At 32.9% G+C, this 23,187-nt stretch overlaps 2 protein-coding genes across 2 annotated transcripts in view; one reads left to right on the top strand and one right to left on the bottom strand.

Moving 5' to 3' along the window:
* Position 1: 1 nt before the first annotated feature.
* Asciz (ASCIZ zinc finger protein) lies at positions 2–2,153 on the bottom strand. Its single transcript, XM_090159508.1, has 3 exons — positions 1,924–2,153; positions 1,641–1,855; positions 2–1,574 (listed from the first exon to the last, which is right to left on the bottom strand). The coding sequence occupies exons 1-3, from the start codon at positions 2,038–2,040 to the stop codon at positions 113–115; spliced, it is 1,794 nt and encodes a 597-aa protein (XP_090015634.1). The 5' UTR covers positions 2,041–2,153; the 3' UTR covers positions 2–112.
* Positions 2,154–2,787: 634 nt separating this feature from the next.
* spir (spire type actin nucleation factor) overlaps positions 2,788–23,187 on the top strand; it is a 116,648-nt gene continuing 96,248 nt past the window's right edge. Inside the window, exon 1 of the mRNA XM_090158187.1 lies at positions 2,788–3,259. Within this exon, the coding sequence (XP_090014313.1) occupies positions 2,974–3,259 (286 nt within the window). The 5' untranslated portion in view covers positions 2,788–2,973. The remainder of the gene's footprint in view (positions 3,260–23,187) is intronic.

The raw sequence follows: 23,187 nt of genomic DNA, 5'->3' as shown, positions 1-23,187 counted from the left end.
TGAAATTTATATTTTATTTCTTTATATCTATATCAAGTTTAAATAATAGCTATTTTTTGTACATGTGATAACCGGATAATTTTTAAACTATTTAATTTGTGCATTCATTTCATTATGAAAGATCAACCATTTTTTCTTCTATTGCAAAAAAGTCACAAATATCCTCCAATGTTTGCGTGTATGAACTAGTAAATTGCAGCATAGGTGATGAGGAATCGAGCTGAGTCTGAGTTTCGGTGTGAGCAACATTAGCTAATTGGTCTTCGGAAGATGGTGGCTGCAATTCTTCACCCCAAGAATTGTCGAGAGTATTAACAAGATCGTTGCTGGTAATATCAGTTTGTATTTCAGTGGAAAGTTGACCTTCGTCAAGGTTATTATAAAAATCTAAGAAATCAGTCCAAGGCGTTTGCGTTTGAATATCTGATAATTCTAGGTCTGGAAACAAGAAATCATCTTCAACCGTAGTTTGCGTTTCCATGTTGGAAAGAAAATTGCAGATATTTTCATCCGATGTTTGAGTTTCGATATCCAGCAGCATAGGCTGAGTCGAAGAGTTAACTTGGTCAGAATGCGAGTTTAAAGTAGGAAAACTGCACGATGCAACCACATTTGTTTCTTCGACACTGGAAACAAAAGTGGTCCCTATAGCTTCTATAGGTTTGAAGACTTTGGACACGTCTTGGCTATCCGTGGAGGAACATGTGTCCTTGTCGCTGGAATAGTTCTTGGTGGATTTAGATTGCGATATCACTTCACTGGCTAAACTCTGACAGACTGTTGCGAGGAGACTCAACATTCCAAAATCGCTTTCGCCAGATTTGTCAGTTCCTGTTTCAGTGTCCCGAGTTTCTCTTGTTCTTTTGCACCTAGGACTAGTTTGAGTGCCGGAAGAACACCGAGGTCGGTTGGTCATTTTAAACCTTGAATTTAACAGAAGGTCTAAACATGACAAAACGGACTGGGCACTAACGTCCACTCTTAAATTAGATGTACTACTGGACTCATCGACTAACGAAGGTTTGTTGAATCCTTTTTTATTAGAATTTGATCTTAGAACTTGTTTCATTTTATCCAGTATTATCTCCGTGGTTTGGGTTTCATTACTCTCCAATCTAACACTTCTACGACGCGATTTCTGTCCGGGATAACATTGAGAGCCACGAGATTCAACTTGGGACACTATCTTATGCATTTTTCTGAATATAGAACGTCTTGAAGTTTGAGTTTCCACACTCACACTCTTGCCAATTTTCTTAGCTCTATTTGAAATCTCATTTCGCAAGGCAATTTCTTTTTCAGTTTGTGTCATATTTTCAACTTTGTAAATAACTGGGTCGGGATCATTGAAGTAGTTCTTTAAACCGTTAATTAACCCCTTTTTAGGTTTAGGAAGTATTTTGCGAAATTGTTTAGCAGTTTGAACTTCAGATTGGGCTCCTGATGAGTTAACTAAGGTGAAAAAAGAAGGGTCTGTCTGAACAGGAGAGCTAAGTATGACTTTTACGGGAATCACATGAACTCTGTTACTGGTGCACTCAAATTGTACTGATTTACTAGGATTTTCAAGCTTCCTGAAATGGAAAAATAAGTTATGTGTGATTCTCACATTCTGGAGATTTGACCAAAGTGTCAGTTACCTTTTCGGAGGCTTTATATTTTCAGGTAATTTGTGTGCTGTCCTTCGAACGTGTGTTAGCAATGTTTCTCTCATGTCATAGCTTAAGCCGCAACTACATTTCCAACTTATTCCGCAATTTTTCTCATGATAAGCAAGTAGTTTATCCGTTGCGAATGTCTTGTTGTGACATTTGCTACACAGAAATGATTTCTCTGTATGCACTTTCAAAAGGTGCTGTAATAATAGACGATATAGATTTTGTTTTAAGTTTTGTTTACGTCCCTAGGGGCCCAGAATCATACCTGTTTCAAATTGAATTTTTTCGTAAAAAACCTTTCTGAGCCAACGCTATATAAACATTCTTCGTGTGGACAGTGATATTTAACCTCTTCCATGAGAGGTGCCTTCTTGCGCCTCATATTTAACGCGATAATTCGGTCATCAATGAACGTTTAATGCCGGGGTATGTAGAACATGCGAATGACGCAATGTGAACTTTGGCCACATTGCCCCTTTGTTCCCCCAATGAGTTGAGAATATAGTACTTCTAGAGCCACAAATTTTATCTGCTGTACTCGAGGAACATTTCCTTAAAAACATGTATCGATGCTCACAGCTATCATTAGTCGGTGGCGTCATCTATCTTTCCAACAAAAAATATTTACACGCTGCTGTTAGAAAGCGCCACTAGCTTCAATTATTTTAAATTTCTCACCGCTGTCTTGCGGTAGATGACGCCAGCGACTAATGATAACTGTTTCGGTTCGTACATCATTTGTCTTCAAGAGCCCATAGAGGATGAAGAAAGTGCCTCAAGCCATGGACTAATACGTTTTGTTTAGTTCATGCTCCAGTCCATCATATACAAATTTATATTGCCCACTAAATAGTTCCCCCCTCCGTAGAGTTTGAGATATGGTTGGCTAGATGCCAGCACATCATCTTTAACGGAAAACTTTTTTAAGTACAAACTACTTAAACAAACTTTTAATTTAAACCAACAAAAAACACATTTCTATTCTTTCTCTACGAAATTTTACAAGAACTTGAAAACTTACAAAATAGTTCAAAAGGATTTATTTCGGTAATGCGCGTTTCGCTTGCGCTAGATGTCGCAAACCTCTATCTCAAAACCAGTCGTTCGGGGAAAAATCGAAAACCGCGCCATAGCTGATCTAACCGCCTGGAAGGCGGTTCGTGCGTCGCAACGCGAAAGGTTCTAGCGGCGAAAATGTGAGAGACTCACCGACAGTCGTTCGGCACCGGAGATCGTATTGTACGCACGTGTATTTCGACAGGACAATTTTTTTGCGTTTTTGCATGCTGTGTGTCGTCAGTTTGTTTAGGGTTAAATGCCAGTCATGGCTGACCATTCGTCTAGGGGAGTAATTTCGCTTCGCTGCGAATTGGATTCGAAAGGTTGTGTGAGTTTGAAATCCATTTTGGACGCGTTTAATACGTCTCTAAGCGAGGAACAAGCCTGGGCTGTGTGTTATCAAACGGTCAAGTGCATTCTCAAGGAACTCAATTCGAAGTCAACCGATGGTCAACTGTTGTACGAAGTTGAAGAACCTTCTCACATAAGGATACACAAAGACGGCATCGTCTACCCATGTTCCTTAAGGACTTTAGACTCTGGTAAGTCACGTATATTATTTATTCAATTCTACCATTGGCGATTTTGTCAAACCCTAGAAAAGCCGGTACAAGCCTTTGACCCAGAGTTGGAAAAACGCGTTTCCCCTTCCTCTTGTTGCGTTTATAGCTTCACTGTTCTAGGGAACATCCACCCCGTAGCTAAACGTTATAGTTAAAACATCCAATAGTATATTAGTCATTAAACAAACTTAACCTTTGCCCTTTCCACTCAATCTAAATGACAAGGAAAAGTAGGCCTAGTGATACGCATTTTATCGTTGGCGAAACTTTGCGTCCATAAACAAAAACAACAAATGTCGATAAGCAAAGTATTCTATTCCGTATCATTTTAAATATATAGAAATAAATAAAAATGCTTAATATAATTTATAAATTAATACCGAGTAATTTAACCAAAGAAATTATCGTAAATTTGCAGTTCTTTGTTTCCTCGTTAAATATATTAGCTCGCAGGTATTCTTCAAAATATTAAATACTTCGATGAATCGAACGTTTCACGTTGAACTGGCTCGGTAGGCTACTTAGGTAAGCGGGTAAAAACTACAACCACTTTTTCTCACTACTCCCTCCCTCTTTAAAAATAATCTTATTATTAGCCGAGAAAACCCGCTAGCCAGTCGGTGTAAAAGCACGGTGCTTTAGGGAAATCGTCTTCACCCATGGAAAGGCCGGGCCAGTGCATTTTTTCCACGGGTTTTCAGGTCTTAGCTTTAATTGAACTTGAATTTGACTGAAGAGTCTTTTTTTCGCGACCGGTTATTTCTGATATGTTACTCTACGCGTCCGAGATTGGAGAGCGAGTAGTTACCCTAAGACTGCTCGTAATTTTTATATCGTTTTACGAGAAAACACCCCTCAAGGCAACTTCGCTATAAATTATACACACGTCAATGTTTTTACCCTCAAGTTCGGAAGTTTATTCTCAGGCCTATTTGCGTTGCACGTTCTTTTTTATACATGGATTCGTTATTTATCTAATAAAAAATGGTCAGCTTGAAAATTTCAAGGCTAAATATATTGTCTAACACTAATATGGATTAAACAGTTTAAGAGACAGATTTAAAAAATTTTTATTTTAAAAGAAATAATTAAAAGTTTAAATTAACACCGAAGTATTTATTTCATAAGTAATCTAATAACAATAAGTATGACAATTCCTATTGTTTTAATGCTAGTTTTCTTACTGATTTTTTTAAATTGATACTTGCAAAATCAAGTTGGAGCTGGATGAAACTTAATTAAGTAGTATATTATCATTAATATGGTAAAACTAACCCTATGAATTAAAATATAGAAATATTAAGTAAACGACCACACTTGTATAGTATATTGGGTGGTTTTTTTTCGCCGGTTCTGGGTTGTTTGAGCAGGTTCAAAAGTGTAGGACCCTATGACGTCATTTTACTCCAATTCTATCTTGACGAAAAAAACGAGTTGGAGTAAGAAGGGAGTAGTTAGAGGTTAAAGGTTATATATTTGTTTTGTTTTTAAGATGGCGAACGGTGGTGAGATCATCAATAAAGGACTCATTTCTCTTATTTATTTAATAATAATAATAATCAGCTAGGCTAATACAGAAGACACCACCTTAGGTCTAAGTCATCAAGCAACTTTTATAGTCATTAAATAGCATTTAACAATTGGATTTTCGTTATTAAAAGCTTGCCACATGTGAAGATGTTCCAAACCCGTTATGTTTTCGTGAAACGAAATTTAAGCAAACGAATTTTCTATATAAGCTAGATTAGTCCCTCTACACCTCCTTTCGAGGAGGAGTAAAAAGTGTAACGTTTGAGCTCTGGAACGAGTGAACAAAATTCGGGACAGGGTAAATCTTACCCCGAGAACAGGCGAATAAAACGTCTTAGGCTAAAAAGTTTACACTTTTTGTCCTGGGACAGGCGAAAAAAAAACCACCTATTATCGTCCTTGGTAGGATTATATTTTGACACTAGGGGTCTTAACTAAACCGTGATTGCGTAATAACTCTGAAAATCGGTTAGGTGATAATGTTTGTTAATAGTCCTACTGTGGTTTGTTATTTCTAATAGCATTCTCTTCTACGATTAATATAAAATCATTTTATATTTGCCATTTTAAATTGAATGGAAAACCAGCAATGTTACGATTAATTGTGAATGGAAAACGAGCAATTCTACGATTAATGTAGAAAGGCAAACCTGCAATTCGATGATTAATTTAGAATGGAAAACCAGCAATTCTACGATTAATGTAGAATGGCAAACCCGCAATTCTACGATTAATATAGAATGGAAAACCAGCAATTCTACGATTAATGTCGAATGGAAAACCAGCAATTCTACGATTAATGTCGAATGGAAAACCCGCAATTCTACGATTAATATAGAATGGAAAACCCGCAATTCTACGATTAATATAGAATGGAAAACCCGCAATTCTACGATTAATATAGAATGGAAAACCCGCAATTCTACGATTAATATAGAATGGAAAACCCGCAATTTTACGATTAATGTAGAATGACAAACCTGCAATTCAATGATGAATGTAGAATGACAAACCTGCAATTCAATGATGAATGTAGAATGGCAAACCCGCAATTCTACGATTAATATAGAATGGAAAACCCGCAATTCTACGATTAATATAGAATGGAAAACCCGCAATTTTACGATTAATGTAGAATGACAAACCTGCAATTCAATGATGAATGTAGAATGACAAACCTGCAATTCAATGATGAATGTAGAATGGCAAACCTGCAATTCAATGATGAATGTAGAATGACAAACCTGCAATGCAATGATGAATGTAGAATGGCAAACCTGCAATGCAATGATGAATGTAGAATGGCAAACCTGCAATTCAATGATGAATGTAGAATGGCAAACCTGCAATGCAATGATGAATGTAGAATGGCAAACCTGCAATTCAATGATGAATGTAGAATGGCAAACCTGCAATTCAATGATGAATGTAGAATGGCAAACCTGCAATTCAATGATGAATGTAGAATGGCAAACCTGCAATTCAATGATGGATGTAGAATGGCAAACCTGCAATTCAATGATGAATGTAGAATGGCAAACCTGCAATTCAATGATGAATGTAGAATGGCAAACCTGCAATTCAATGATGAATGTAGAATGGCAAACCTGCAATTCAATGATGAATGTAGAATGGCAAACCTGCAATTCAATGATGAATGTAGAATGGCAAACCTGCAATTCAATGATGAATGTAGAATGGCAAACCTGCAATTCAATGATGAATGTAGAATGGCAAACCTGCAATTCAATGATGAATGTAGAATGGCAAACCTGCAATTCAATGATGAATGTAGAATGGCAAACCTGCAATTCAATGATGAATGTAGAATGGCAAACCTGCAATTCAATGATGAATGTAGAATGGCAAACCTGCAATTCAATGATGAATGTAGAATGGCAAACCTGCAATTCAATGATGAATGTAGAATGGCAAACCTGCAATTCAATGATGAATGTAGAATGGCAAACCTGCAATTCAATGATGAATGTAGAATGGCAAACCTGCAATTCAATGATGAATGTAGAATGGCAAACCTGCAATTCAATGATGAATGTAGAATGGCAAACCTGCAATTCAATGATGAATGTAGAATGGCAAACCTGCAATTCAATGATGAATGTAGAATGGCAAACCTGCAATTCAATGATGAATGTAGAATGGCAAACCTGCAATTCAATGATGAATGTAGAATGGCAAACCTGCAATTCAATGATGAATGTAGAATGGCAAACCTGCAATTCAATGATGAATGTAGAATGGCAAACCTGCAATTCAATGATGAATGTAGAATGGCAAACCTGCAATTCAATGATGAATGTAGAATGGCAAACCTGCAATTCAATGATGAATGTAGAATGGCAAACCTGCAATTCAATGATGAATGTAGAATGGCAAACCTGCAATTCAATGATGAATGTAGAATGGCAAACCTGCAATTCAATGATGAATGTAGAATGGCAAACCTGCAATTCAATGATGAATGTAGAATGGCAAACCTGCAATTCAATGATGAATGTAGAATGGCAAACCTGCAATTCAATGATGAATGTAGAATGGCAAACCTGCAATTCAATGATGAATGTAGAATGGCAAACCTGCAATTCAATGATGAATGTAGAATGGCAAACCTGCAATTCAATGATGAATGTAGAATGGCAAACCTGCAATTCAATGATGAATGTAGAATGGCAAACCTGCAATTCAATGATGAATGTAGAATGGCAAACCTGCAATTCAATGATGAATGTAGAATGGCAAACCTGCAATTCAATGATGAATGTAGAATGGCAAACCTGCAATTCAATGATGAATGTAGAATGGCAAACCTGCAATTCAATGATGAATGTAGAATGGCAAACCTGCAATTCAATGATGAATGTAGAATGGCAAACCTGCAATTCAATGATGAATGTAGAATGGCAAACCTGCAATTCAATGATGAATGTAGAATGGCAAACCTGCAATTCAATGATGAATGTAGAATGGCAAACCTGCAATTCAATGATGAATGTAGAATGGCAAACCTGCAATTCAATGATGAATGTAGAATGGCAAACCTGCAATTCAATTATGAATGTAGAATGACAAACCTGCAATTCAAGGATGAATGTAGAATGACAAACCTGCAATTCAATGATGAATGTAGAATGACAAACCTGCGATTTTACGATTAATGTAGAATGGCAAACCTGCAATTTTACGATTAATGTAGAATGGCAAACCTGCAATTTTACGATTAATGTAGAATGGCAAACCTGCAATTTTACGATTAATGTAGAATGGCCAACCTGCGATTTTACGATTAATATGGCAACCCTTGTCTTAAATAAACCTAACTAACGACCGCACACTGGACAAAAAAGTTTAATTTATCTTTATAAATTAAAATATTTCTTCGAGATTGAGTGCAAAGTCCTTAAATTGCGGTTTCGTTGTAGCTGTGTACGTTTTTTGACCAACCGCGGATGTTTGTGGAGGATTTTGGCGTCTGGTTCAAGGAATGTCTTCGAACTCGGAAATATAAACAAAACGCGGTGATGTGTCAAAACTGTTAAGAGGCAGTGGCGATTTAATAACGTTACGTATGCGTGAAAAGTAATAAAAACGTATAGAATGTTTAATTCGTAAAGGCCAACTTCACACTGCTCTTCACCCTCGCCCCGTTTTTCATTGCCCCCCACCTCGTTCTCTCGAATGTTTTTTTCCTTCTTAATACGCGGTCAAACGTTTTGTAAAACGCGGAAATGGCTTCTCGAGTTTCTTCGGAAGATTTTAGAAATTAATAGCCGTAATTGGAAATAGGGAAATTTAATATCACTAATTAAAAGATTCTTATCCTAAGAGGTCTCTTAATCGCGTCCACTTTGACTGCGGAAGGTAAAATGTTTTAAATTGTATTTAACAATATTTTCAGATTCGAATTACATTATTTATTTCTTGACCATTTTTAAATATTTTCCTGACCATTCTATCAAAAATATATAACATTTTTAACTTTATATTTAAAATTGTAAAATTCAAAATTTATATTTAAAAGTTAATCAATTTCAGCTTAATTTATAGCATAAAATATTTAAAATTCAAAATTTATATTTAAAAGTTAATTAATTTCAGCGTAATTTACAGCATAAAATATTTAAAATTCAAAATTTATATTTAAAAGTTAATTAATTTCAGCGTAATTTACAGCATAAAATATTTAAAATTCAAAATTTATATTTAAAAGTTAATTAATTTCAGCTTAATTTATAGCATAAAATTTAATCAGAGTATGTGTTAAGTCTTAAAATATTTCAACGATTACAATTATTATTTTTAAGATCACAGTCACAAAATTTTCAATATTAATTTTTAAATTCAATGCCTTTTTACAAATTTTTAAAATTATCAGACTTATTAGGACTATTTTAAAACTTCATGATGAAGTTACACTTTTATAATTGTTATATTTCACATTTCTAGTTACGTTAGCTAACACATTTTATTCAGGAAAAAATGCTAGCATAAATTGTTTCAAAATAACACACTTATGCTGATATACGTAATTATCGTAAAATTGCAATCTCAATCTGTAAAACGTTCGAAAACGAAAGGGAGATTAGGCAATTGGGTATCGATTATCAATCATGTAATTATTTGAGTATTTCAATTTTGATTTAAAATGGGGCTTAAGACTTAAAGGCGTAACCCCCTACCCCTCACCACGTCCTGACTTGGAACCCTGACAAAAGGTCGAGGGGAAAAGTCGGGTAATTTTATAAATTAGTAAAAAGGTCGAGGGGAAAAGTCAGGGAATTTTATGAATTAGCAAAAAGGTCAATGGGAAAAGTCAGGAAATTTTAGGAATTAGTAAAAAGGTCGAGGGGAAAAGTCGGGGAATTTCATAAATTAGTAAAAGGGTCAAGGGGAAAAGTCAGAATTTTATGAATTAGTAAAAATGTCGAGGGGAAAGGTCGGGGAATTTTATGAATTAGTAAAAAGGTCGAGGGGAAAAGTCGGGGAATTTTATGAATTAGTAAAAAGGTCGAGGGGAAAAGTCGGGAATATTTTGAATTAGTTAAAAGGACAAGGGGAATTTAATTTAAGATGCAAATGGACAACTGACTGAAATATTGGAAAAACATAGATAGCTTTTGTCTTCAAGTCAGGGAAATTCTGAATAAATTGTCAGGGAAACTTGGGAAATTCATGGAATTATAATCAGAAAAACTTCGGTATAAATGAGTGACCTAGGAGTGCCCTATTTGGCCTCTTTTTATCAACGTTTTAAATTTTCTCCGTTGAAAAAGTAGGTTTAATCGTCCTGTTACTTTTTCTCAGTGTGCAGCTTTCTCCCCTCGGCCGGCCTGGGATGTTTTCATCTCCGCCATCCACAGTCAACCAGCGCGCCCTTCAATCTAGAACAAATCTGTTAAGCTTGAGACTGTAAATTAAACTTTTCTACCTTGACAGGGGCGAGCTAACCTAGAAATTCCATTCCCGTCACAGTTTTCCGCGTGTACATACCCCGACCCAAACTTTTCTTTAAACGAAACTGTTCAATCTTGAGATGGACTGTTAAGGCTAGTTCCCACTTATCGAAAAATGCAGTTTTCGCGAAGCGAATTGACGCGTGCGAGTGAAATTTAGTGAAGCTCAAAGCTACGACGAAAATTAAATTCGTCGCGAAAGTCTCGAAAATTCGTCAAGTGGGAACTCGGCTTTATTATTCCGTTACACGAGGGATAAACGCGCTGGGAGAATTTCTTACTCAAGAATGTGTCTTATTTTAAAAACCTAAATGTCCAATATATTTGTTGTTTGAAGAGAAAAAACATGTTGCTTGTTTTGAATGTTTTTTAAGTTTGTTTTGTTATTTATTTTTGTGTTTAATTTGTTTATTGGGTTACATTTCCCATGACTACTTTTTTATTTGGTTTAATTTATTTAAAATAATATTTGTTTTTATGAATGTAAATTTTCCATGGGGACATCAACTAGATTGGCGCGGTTTTATTAAACGGTATTGCTAACAAATTTTAGTTAGGTTTAAGTTTGTGCCATCCAATATCAAACCTTAATATAGAAACAGGGTTGCCAAGGTACCTGGAGAACCTGGAAAAGTTAAATATGGGTATACAAATCAGGGGAAAATTTAGGGAATTTGAATATGGGTGCAAAATCAGGGAATTTAATTTAGGTTGCAAATAGGAAACTTTTACTAAAATATAGGTTAAAAAATACAATCTTGGCACAAAATAAGGGAAAATTTCCGGAAAAGTCAGGGAATTTGCTTGTGAAAAACTGGCAACCCTGTAAAGAAGTGTAAATCCTTTTAAAAAATAGTCTAAAAATCAGAAATTTCAGGGAATTTAATATCGTTTTGCAAATAGGAAACTTTTTCTATAATATAGGTTAAAAAAATACAAAATCTTGGCACAAAATAAGTCGGGGAAAATCTCCGGAGATGGTCAGGGAATTTGATTGTGAAAAAACTGTGGCAACCCTGTAGAAATTATGGAGGGTTACCGAGAGCTCTATATATATATATTTCTGTAGATATTTATATAATTTAGCTATAGATACTTCTAACAAAAATAACAAAGTAATTTTAAAGGGTTTCTACAAATTAGATAAATAGTGAATATGTTCTCTAAACTAGGTTGGCACAAATCAGGGAAATCAGGTAAAACCAGGGAATTTGAAAATAGGCCTAAAACGTCAGCGATATGTCAGGCAATTTGCGAAACGTCAGAAATATCGATAGAATTTAAATTTATATTGAGAAGGCTTAGGTCATTTTTAAACGTTGCAATAAAACGCCTTTTAGTTAAAACATAACTTGAAGAGTCGCCTTTATAACAAAATATCTTTTGAAGTAAATTCAAGGAAAACAGGGAATTTGAAAAGGAAATTTTTGTTGTAACCCTGTAAAAATCAGGGAAACGTCAGGCAATCTAATTTCCGTTGCAATTAGAAAACTTTTGCTAAATATAGATAAAAATAATAATATTATTGGCAGAAAATGAGTCGAGGAAAACCTGGAAAAGTCAGCTAATTTAAATATGAAAAAACTATGGCAACACTGTAAGAAATATGATATCTTAAGAATATTCTAACCAACATTCGGGACAATTTTTCTCGTCTTGGAACAATCTAGTATGTGTGCTCTGTAGAGTGTAGACGAAGCAATTTAAAATCCCTATCCTTGGGCTTTTATGATTTTTGTGTAGATCAATTGAGCGATTTCGTAGGCCTACGCGAAAGGTTCAACGTCCGCGTCAACTTGTTTTCGGAGGTACTCCTCTGGGGCTCGCGGCGTTCTGGGCTAGTAGTGGTAACGACTATTAGCAGGTTTATGATTAAATTGGTCATTATGTCTCAGGGGTGGGAACAAAGATTCCAGAACGATTACGAGATCGGCAAGTTTTTTCCCAAACCATCCTGGTCTAGAAAGTATTTTTGCTATTTCTTATATAATGATTAAAAGCGCGTACGCTATCCCAGCCCTTTTTATGTTGAATTAAGATGTTTGTTTTTATTAGATTCGTAACAATGGCGATCTTTTACTTAATTGCCGGGATGAAGTAAATCCAATTAATTTATTCATAATTATATAATATTTAATCGGCAAAAAAGTTTATTTACTTAACGATTGTATTGTAATTTCCTCTCTAAAAATATTTAAACGATTTAAGAGTAATCAGATTTTTTTAATTTAGTTGAAACTAAGGAACTTTTTAATTTAGTTGAAACTAAAGAACTTTTTAATTTAGTTGAAACTAAAGATGAACTTTTTAATTTAGTTGAAACTAAAGATGAACTTTTTAATTTAGTTGAAGCTAAAGATGAACTTTTTAATTTAGTTGAAGCTAAAGATGAACTTTTTAATTTAGTTGAAACTAAAGATGAACTTTTTAATTTAGTTGAAGCTAAAGATGAACTTTTTAATTTAGTTGAAACTAAAGAACTTTTTAATTTAGTTGAAACTAAAGAACTTTTTAATTTAGTTGAAACTAAAGAACTTTTTAATTTAGTTGAAACTAAAGAACTTTTTAATTTAGTTGAAGCTAAAGAACTTTTTAATTTAGTTGAAACTAAAGATGAACTTTTTAATTTAGTTGAAACTAAAGATGAACTTTTTAATTTAGTTGAAACTAAAGATGAACTTTTTAATTTAGTTGAAGCTAAAGATGAACTTTTTAATTTAGTTGAAACTAAAGAACTTTTTAATTTAGTTGAAGCTAAAGAACTTTTTAATTTAGTTGAAACTAAAGATGAACTTTTTAATTTAGTTGAAACTAAAGATGAACTTTTTAATTTAGTTGAAACTAAAGATGAACTTTTTAATTTAGTTGAAACTAAAGATGAACTTTTTAATTTAGTTGAAACTGAAGATGAACTTTTTAATTTAGTTGAAACTAAAGATGAACTTTTTGATTTAGTTGAAGCTAAAGATGAACTTTTTAATTTAGTTGAAGCTAAAGATGAACTTTTTAATTTAGTTGAAGCTAAAGATGAACTTTTTAATTTAGTTGAAGCTAAAGATGAACTTTTTAATTTAGTTGAAACTAAAGATGAACTTTTTTGATTTAGTTGAAGCTAAAGAAAGTTTTTTAATTTAGTTGAAGCTAAAGATGAACTTTTTTTATTTAGTTGAAACTAAAGATGAACTTTTTTAATTTAGTTGAAATTTTTTTTTACTTTTTCTTTTTTACGCTATCTTAAAGGTATATTTTGTTGAAAGGTTAAAATTTGTTTCACGTTGTCACTCTTAATTGGACGTGATGATTTTGGATATAATCGTCCCATTTCTTACGGCGCGCCAATGAAGGGAAGAATTTTCGCTTTTGAATAGCCGTCGTGACTGACCTTTGAACCTTTAGTAGCAATTTTTGAGAATGGGTGGGTAGCTTCGTACTTAATCTTCCTTTTATACCCTTGACACATAATTATACAAGGTTATGTTTATGCGCAGGTTGTTGACTCTTCAATTTTGTTAATATTTTGGAAATAGTTTGAAATTAGGTTTATATTTTAATCGAAGAGCTTTACCAAAAGTAAATAATACATATCTTTAAGTTTTTGAATTTTTTTCCTTAATTACCATGCTAAATTTTAATAACGGTTTCTAACAAAAGATCTGCTACCTTTTTTTTTATTAAATTAGGCATATGTACTTTTGCATTATCCCATTCAAATCAATAAATTGGTTTATTTAAATCTTGGTTGTTAATAAATTTTATTCAATTTATTGATTTTTATACATTTAATGGCTCTTTTCCTGTATACATAACGGATATTTTACTTTTATGTTTTGGCTAATCTTGAATTAAATGAAATCGTAATTAGATTTAATTGCTATTTAATATTTTATTTTTCTCAGTTTTTGTGTATTTTAATTTTTTAAGAACCTATTTCTTGCCAATTATTATTCCTCCATTGAAAAATATGTGATTTAAATCAATGGTTTTTATAAAAAATAACTTGATTTAAATCTTGATTTAAACACGGTTACGTTTACGTAAGACAAATTTAAGGTTCTACCTTAAATAATCATAAATATATTCTTTATTACTGACAATAAAATATCACTAATTAACTGTAATAGATAAATTAAAGACTCGAGGGATATGTCAGATAAATTTCAACGAAATTTATTGTAATTTAATAATTTAATAAATTCACCCTTCTTTTGATAAAAAACTTTAAGATATCTTGAGGGCGAAAACCGTAATAGTCTTAAATCAGCGTGATTAAATATTTCCTCGTATACAAAATATATAATTACAAATAAATCGAACAATTTAACCTTTTAAAATATACTGACAACAATCTTAAGGTAAAAATATTAATCGTTTCTGAAATACTGTAAAAGAAACTGTAATTGAAGAAACTACGTGAGAAGAATTTGCGGCTGTATACGGGGAAAAATAATTTTAAATTTGAAGAAAGCATAGTTTTTTTTAAAGCGATGGCCCAGTATGATCGTTTAAGCGCGATGACGTAGTCAGGGAATCTCGAATTTTCACGCGTGATTATGGGCAATTACGGGTATGGATAATTAATAATAAAATATGAGAGACAGGAAGACCGAAAAAAATCGACATTCCTTCGCGTATTGTAGAACGCTCAAAATGAAAGGTAAAAAATGTGTTCGAGAATATCGGGGTTGGTTCAGCGCTTATGGGAATTATTAGAACTAAGCCTGTTTTCTAATATTTGCCCAATTTGGGATGTTTTTTTTTATATAAAAATTAACGGGATAGTTCGCGAACAACTTTTGGTTGCGCAAAATTAAAACTTCCTGTATATTGTAACGGGAATTTGTTTTTTGAATTAAAAGCAGACTTGTTAATTTTATTTTTTTATCGAAAACAATTCGATTTATAGGATTCTAAATAGAGTTGTAATTGAATTTTGGTTATTTTATACCTTTTCTCTAAACATTTACAGGGACCCCAGTGGTCCTATAATTCCTATAAAATCATATATTTTTAAAAATGTCCTATAACATCCTATATATTTAGCAAAATCCCCCAAAAGTCCTATAAAATCCTATAATTTTGATATTTTGCGAATTTCAAATCCAGCCACTCAGTTAAATTGCTAGATTTAGCTATATTATAAATTCCTATACCAAGTCATTCTAATTTTTTAAGTGAAAATCAAAGATTTATCTAAATATAGATTTTTGTTTTTAAATGCATAAAGTTAGTAAATTAAATAGCATATATAGTCTTATAAAATCCTACAATTTTGTATAAATAGTCCTATAAAGTCCTACATTTTTAGAAATATAATCCTATTTTTCCTATAAAAAGTTTAAGATTTGAGTTTATAATTTTCCAGCGTCAGTGAAATTTAAGTTAGTATTAATTAAATTTATTTATTATTCGTAATTTTGTTTGCTATGAAATGGCCTTGCTAGATAACCTATTTTTGTACGTTTTCATAAATATGCCTACATTAATTTAAATAGCTTATTGTATTTCAATTAAATTTAAATAATTGTAATTTGGTTTTCTCTCAATTGGCCAGAGAACCAACTTTTATAATTTTTCATAAATATATTGAAAAACAAAGCTTTTGAAATTAATCTCAATTAAATTTATTTACTACTTGTAAATTTTTCTCAGTATTGGCGTTTGCTAGATAACCTACTTTTGTACAATTTTATAAATAGTTAAAAAAAGCTATTTAAATTAATTTCAATTAAATTTAATTACTACTTGTAATTTTGTTTTCTCTGAATTGGCCTTGCTAGATAACCTACTTTTGTACAATTTCAAAAATACATTGAAATACAATAAGCTATTTAAATATTAAAAAAAATATCTGATTTTTAAATCTGACAACGTGGTTATAATAGGGATTTTTTAAACATACCATCTTAAAATAAGAAATAGTAGACTAGAAAATAAAACAGTATTTTTAATAATTAAACCTCCGACAACATTACATTCAATAACAAAATTCCGGTATATATTTTTGTAGCGAAATAACAACCGTTACTTATCTTGTCTGACAACAAAGGTAGTTTTTGTTTACCCTTTGCAAACTTGAAAATCTTCATCTCGCTCGACACTCAAAGGTCAAGGAATGTAACTTAACACGATGTTTCGATTAAGGTTTGCTTAACGGAAGTCCGGGGTACCGTACCGGTCATAATCATCTCTCTCTTTTCTTATTTCGCCTTATTTCGAGGGCTCCAAATTTCAAGTTCACACACTCGCATCGGTACTGGGTTCCCTATTATTATTATTGTTATTGCGTTTGTTATTTTGTGTCGTGAGATGCTAGACCCTCATTTTATTTGGAACTTCGCGTAACTGCGGCCTTGTACGGAATGTATCGCACGCTATTCTTCTCGCTGCGGTTTCGGAGTTGAATTCCAGTATTGTACAAACTGTTTTTTGGCAGGGGATGGGTTTGTTTTGGTTTGTAAATTAATAAATGGCTTGGATTTAAATTATGGAATTTAGAGATCTAATTTTAGCTTCATTCTTTTTATGGAATGTACAGTTCACGAACATGATATGCCTGAGTTAAATCTATTAATCTAATCTAACCCAGACTAACTATCTATACAAACGTAATTAAACGTATGAAACTATTTTATCTCAGCATTAATTAAAATAAATATCTAATACTTTTTTTGTCTACTATGAAAAATACTTTGTGTTTTGCCTACTATGAAAAATGCTTTGTGTTTTGCCTACTATGAAAAATGCTTTGTGTTTTGCCTACTATGAAAAATGCTTTGTGTTTTGCCTACTATGAAAAATGCTTTGTGTTTTGCCTACTATGAAAAATGCTTTGTGTTTTGCCTACTATGAAAAATGCTTGTGTTTTGTCTACTATGAAAAATGCTTTTGTGTTTTTCCTACTATGGAAAATACGACCATAGTGTTTTTCCTACTATGAAAAATACGACCATAGTGTTTTTCCTACTATGAAAAATACGACCATAGTGTTTTGCCTATTATTAAAAATACGACCATAGTGTTTTGCCTATTATTAAAATACGACCACAATGTTTTGCCTATTATTAAAATACGACAATAGTGTTTTGCCTAGTATGAAAAATACTAAAATTATAAAGTTTTATCCCGAGGGAAAAGATTTTCCATTTATTAGGTCAAATGAAACGATGTTTTGGCCGAAGGTCAAGCGGCGGGCGTAGCCCCGAGGGTCCTGTGGGAAACAGACCCGCAGTCAAATTAGTGGCGCGTGTGACGCGGCGATGAGCTTCGAAAGGGGGTCGTGTGCAATTTTAGATAATATTAAACGTTTAAAATGAGACGAGGTAGGGTTAAACACCGCTTTCAACCGCTTTTGCAAGAAAAAATGGTTTTTATTTTCTTGACGCCAAATAATTTCCCGCTTTTCCTTTTGGCGACCCATCAAACCACTTTTTCCACTTCTTTACGAATTAAAATTTAAATATTTTGGACAGCTTCAACCTATTAAACCGTTATAAATTCTACCCGTTGGCTGAGCTTTCTATAAATACGGAAAATTTACATAAATGAAAGGCGTGGATTATTAGCAACGTTTTGTACGTTGAATTTTATTAAATATTTTTTAATTTAAAAATTAACTCGTTTTACTGCCGAAATAAGCTCGTTTTTCGGATTTTTCGAATCTACGTTTTTTTTTTGTGAAATAGAAATTCATTAATTTTTCTAAGAAAGGTTTCGTGATTGTGTGAAACTAGTTTTCTATTTAATTGAATTTCTGCACAAGAAAAACAAATCGTGTTTTTTTTTCAACTTAGAAAGAGATGGATTTATCAAATGTCTAGTCCGTGTAAATTCGCGATAATTTATTCTTCGATGTGCCTTATTCTATCCCCGATAAAACGCCACGCGATAAAATCGTTGAGACGACTCATCTCCCGATTTTCGTGATCGTCCTTCATACACCACTCGTTCACAAACGTACAACTCATTTTTAAAAAGGGGCTGCCATTTTTTTTAAAAGTATATTTTTTATGTTAGTCGATGCTATTAGTCGATGCTATTAGTCGATGTTTCTTTTCGATATTAGTCGATGTTTCTTTTCGATATTAGTCGATGTTTCTCTTCGATATTAGTCGATGTTTCTTTTCGATATTAGTCGATGTTTCTTTTCGATATTAGTCGATGTTTCTTTTCGATATTAGTCGATGTTTCTTGTCGATATTTCTTTTCGATGTTAGTCGGTGTTTCTTTTTAGATGTTAGTCGGTGTTTCTTTTCGATGTTATTTCCAAAAAATGGTCAATGTTTCTATTCGATGTTATTTCCAAAAAATGGTCAATGTTTCTATTCGATGTTATTTCCCAAAAATGGTCAATGTTTCTATTCGATGTTATTTCCAAAAAATGGTCAATGTTTCTATTCGCTATTCGATGTTATTTCCCAAAAATGTTCAATGTTTCTATTCGATGTTTTTTCCAAAAAATGGTCAAATGTTTCTAATCGATGTTATTTCCAAAAAATGGTCAATGTTTCTATTCGATGTTATTTCCAAAAAATGGTCAATGTTTCTATTCGATGTTATTTCCAAAAAATGGTCAATGTTTCTATTCGATGTTATTTCCCAAAAATGTTCAATGTTTCTATTCGATGTTTTTTCCAAAAAATGGTCAAATGTTTCTAATCGATGTTATTTCCAAAAAATGGTCAATGTTTCTATTCGATGTTATTTCCAAAAAATGGTCAATGTTTCTATTCGATGTTATTTCCAAAAAATGGTCAATGTTTCTATTCGATGTTATTTCCCAAAAATGGTCAATGTTTCTATTCGATGTTATTTCCAAAAAATGGTCAATGTTTCTATTCGATGTTATTTCCCAAAAATGGTCAATGTTTCTATTCGATGTTATTTCCAAAAAATGGTCAATGTTTCTATTCGATGTTATTTCCAAAAAATGGTCAAATGTTTCTAATCGATGTTATTTCCAAAAAATGGTCAATGTTTCTATTCGATGTTATTTCCAAAAAATGGTCAGGGATAACCTGGATAGGACAGGGATTTGAAATCCGAAAATTTCGTACGAAACCTATGTTATTTTCGATTTTATCAAAACTACTAGATTTTTTTGGTTTAATGCTGGGTAAATTTCAAATAATGAATTAAATTACAATAATTTAATTGTAGCTTCCTTAAATACTGCTTATTTGTATATACCAATTCTCCATTAACGAAAAATTTAATTTTGTAAAAAAATACAAAAATTTACATTAGTTAACACAAATACACTTTGAAAATATCCAGTTTTTATTTTCGTTACAAGCAAAATAGGATTTTAGTTTAAAAAAACATTTACTATGGTTTTATTTAAAAAAATCGATTGCTTAATCTTCTTTTAAATACGTCTTAAAAATTATCATCAAATATTGTATAGGGAATATTGGGGTTACAAGTACCATTAGACCAATTTATCCCTCTCCACTTTAGACGTACGCGTTGACGCTATGAAAGTTTGCCTATCTTCGGAAGAATATTTAATTCAAAAACACGCATAAATCACAGCTGGTACGGTTGCGGGTTCAAATTTCAGCCAACCAGTTCTAGTTTCGCTCACGGTAGTAAACAAGAAATCATAAATCATCGCCAAATCCGAGGTATATTTATTTTTACAGGTTAAACCCTTTATTTAAATAACCTCGGAGTTCCGCGTGATTTTGCGCCGAGTTTTTTAGATTTCTTCGACCTCTCCTCTCGAGGTATTTTTCTCGTTAAGGGTGCTTTCGGCGCACCACCTGGCGGAGGATGAGCGAAACTAAATCACGATTTCCTTTGTTTGTTCCCATTAGGCAAGACACTCAATCTTCGACGCTTTTCACATTTCTTTTTCAAACACAAAATATAGACTGCTTTTTTTATATTATTTTGTTGACCACAGAATGGTACTCTGGTTCGCAGGTGCAAATTCATTATTTTGTTACGCTTGCAAATTAGTCACCCTCAAAATTCAGCGAATCTCCTGTTTTCTTAATTTTGGCCTTTTTTTGAGGGGGGGTTGTTATCTCTAGTTGCTTTGGTGTTTCTTCATAAGGGTCGTGTCGGACGTTAAAATGCTGCAACAAAAGTATATAATATTTTTCCATAAGTAGGACACTTCATACTCTTCACATGAAAAATTTTTACTAAAAGCTCGAAATTATTTAAATCGTATTTTTTTATTTTCTTGATTTATTTTAAAAGTTAGGGAATTTGGGAAAGTTTCCGAAAGGTCAGGGAAAAGTCAGGGAATTTTAAAAGGTTTCCAAAAGGTCAGGGTAAAAACCGGGAATTTAAAAATAGTCCCAAAAAGTAAGGGAATTTGTAAATGTTTCCAAAAGGTCAGGGAATTTGTAAATGGTCCCAAAAGCTTAGGGAATTTGAAAAGGTTTCCAGAAGGTCAGGGTAAAAACCGGGAATTTGAAAATGGTCCTAAAAAGTAAGGGAATTTGAAAAGGTTTCCAAAAGGTCAGGGTAAAAACAGGGAATTTCTAAATGGTCCCAAAATATTAGGGAATTTGTAAATGGTCCCAAAAGATTAGGGAATTTGTAAATGGTCCCAAAAGATTAGGGAATTTGTAAATGGTCCCAAAAGATTAGGGAATTTGTAAATGGTCCCAAAAGCTTAGGGAATTTGTAAATGGTCCCAAAAGCTTAGGGAATTTGAAAAGGTTTCCAGAAGGTCAGGGTAAAAACCGGGAATTTGAAAATGGTCCTAAAAAGTAAGGGAATTTGAAAAGGTTTCCAAAAGGTCAGGGTAAAAACAGGGAATTTGTAAAGGTTTCCAAAAGGTCAGGGTAAAAACAGGGAATTTGTAAATGGTCCCAAAAGATTAGGGAATTTGTAAATGGTCCCAAAAGATTAGGGAATTTGTAAATGGTCCCAAAAGATTAGGGAATTTGTAAATGGTCCCAAAAGATTAGGGAATTTGAAAATGTTTCCAAAAGATTAGGGAATTTGAAAATGTTTCCAAAAGATTAGGGAATTTGAAAATGTTTCCAAAAGCTTAGGGAATTTGAAAAGGTTTCCAAAAGGTCAGGGTAAAAACCGGGAATTTGAAAATGGTCCCAAAAGATTAGGGAATTTGTAAATGGTCCCAAAAGATTAGGGAATTTGTAAATGGTCCCAAAAGATTAGGGAATTTGAAAATGTTTCCAAAAGATTAGGGAATTTGAAAATGTTTCCAAAAGATTAGGGAATTTGAAAATGTTTCCAAAAGCTTAGGGAATTTGAAAAGGTTTCCAAAAGGTCAGGGTAAAAACCGGGAATTTGAAAATGGTCCCAAAAAGTAAGGAAATTTTGAAATGACCCTAAAAAAATCAGGCAAATAAATGTTTGAAAGAAAATATTTTTCAAGGTTTTTACCTCAAATCATTCATTTATTCTACAAAAATGGTCAGGGAAAATTTGGCAATTTGGTCAAGGAAAACCTGGATAATTCAGGGAATTTAATTCCGGAAATTTTGTACGAACCCTGTCTCGGTAAAACGATGCTAAAAGAGACATACTTATTAAAAATATATTATTGACTTATGGTTGTAATACTGGCATATTTTGGCAAATTATGGAAAGTGTACTTTTAAGATATTACCAAATATTTTTTAGTAAAACGTTACCTGTAAAATTGATTAATTTTAATAATCGTAATTTAATATTTTATGGCATATTTAATAATGTACTTTTGCAATTTTGATTTATTAAAAGTAAAATAATTATATTACAGTTTCGAAAATAGGATAAACGTTTTTCTTACTGTCAACAAATGCCTACAACTGTATAGCTGAGACCCCGAAGAAATCGTTTAAGCTTGGCTTGAAATCGGCGCGTAATCGCCTGTAATCTCTTTATTATTTCTACTTCTCTTTGAACCTTGAAATTCTTAACGTTTGAAAGTGTAACCATCCAGAGTTTTAGTTCTGACGAAAATCCACGCTTGAAAAGTCAAGTTTGTTATTGTTTTGGTTAAGCCCTACATTCGATTTATCCCGTATGGAAAGCTCCTTAAAATTTCGGCTCGTATTTCTTAACGTTTTTAGTTTTTTACCAAGATGCAGACGATTAGTATGTATTAAATTTCAAGCTCTAAACTAATATTAAAAATCCAAGGTTAGGTTTATCTCTATCCATCTAATTAGCATAATCTAAAGCTCCTTTTCCCTCTTTTATTTTAATTGAAATTACGTGTCAAAGTCCGTTATTCCTTATCTAATAAATAGCACTCATTAATGATTATTAATTTCCTTTTTGAGAAGAGCGCAATCCTTGACCTAATCTCACTACGACAAGTTGAAGGATTTTGTCTTTTCCTTATACTCTCGGTATTACGGTGTGAAACTACTACATTTATCCCCTCAACGTAGCCGTAGTCGTAGTAGTGAATCTCTGAGATCGTGAAAAGGAAGGTTGTCCTGAAGAAAGTGATTCAGAATAAACATAAACATTAAAGATTGTGATTCGAACATACTAATACAGTTGTACTTTCTAGAATTTAAAAGATATTTCATTTTTTGAAATATTTTTGTTACTTAAAGCTAAGAGCAGAATCCATACAACCTTGCATCTTCCATGAAACACTTATCTCAGAATCTATACTTTATTGCACATAGGAGCAACAAACACAGCAACAAACACAGCAACCCACACAAGGAGAACGCAACCCGTCAAAAGTCGTGGATTTTCTCGCGTACATTTTTCATTGGTTAGACGCTTTAGCGCCTGCTACTGTCCGAAGGGGAAAATTCGTAAATTGTCTTCCCCCGCCCGTAAAACGTTCAGCGTAAAGGCTCGTCCAATGAAATTTGTGCACAACTCTGCGTTAGCGTGATTAATGGCTAGCTGCGTTCTCCTTGTGTTTGTTGCTCCTAGCTTAAAGCAATTGTCGGCTCTATCATTGCCATCTGTATT

Source organism: Leiobunum rupestre, chromosome 9 (assembly GCF_980474605.1).
Source record: "Leiobunum rupestre chromosome 9, qqLeiRupe1.1.hap1, whole genome shotgun sequence".
Taxonomy (NCBI): Eukaryota; Metazoa; Arthropoda; class Arachnida; order Opiliones; family Sclerosomatidae; genus Leiobunum; species Leiobunum rupestre.
The sequence above is the reverse complement of the archived record's forward strand: the minus strand, read 5'-3'. Positions and strand labels throughout refer to the sequence as shown.

Bases quoted from the DNA above. Each gene is read 5' to 3' on its own strand.
- Asciz (XM_090159508.1), bottom strand. From the start codon at position 2,040: ATGAGGCGCAAGAAGGCACCTCTCATGGAAGAGGTTAAATATCACTGT. The intron at 1,856-1,923 runs GTATGATTCTGG...CTATTATTACAG, and splicing joins AAAAATTCAATTTGAAACAG to CACCTTTTGAAAGTGCATAC. The intron at 1,575-1,640 runs GTAACTGACACT...TTTCCATTTCAG, and splicing joins AATATAAAGCCTCCGAAAAG to GAAGCTTGAAAATCCTAGTA.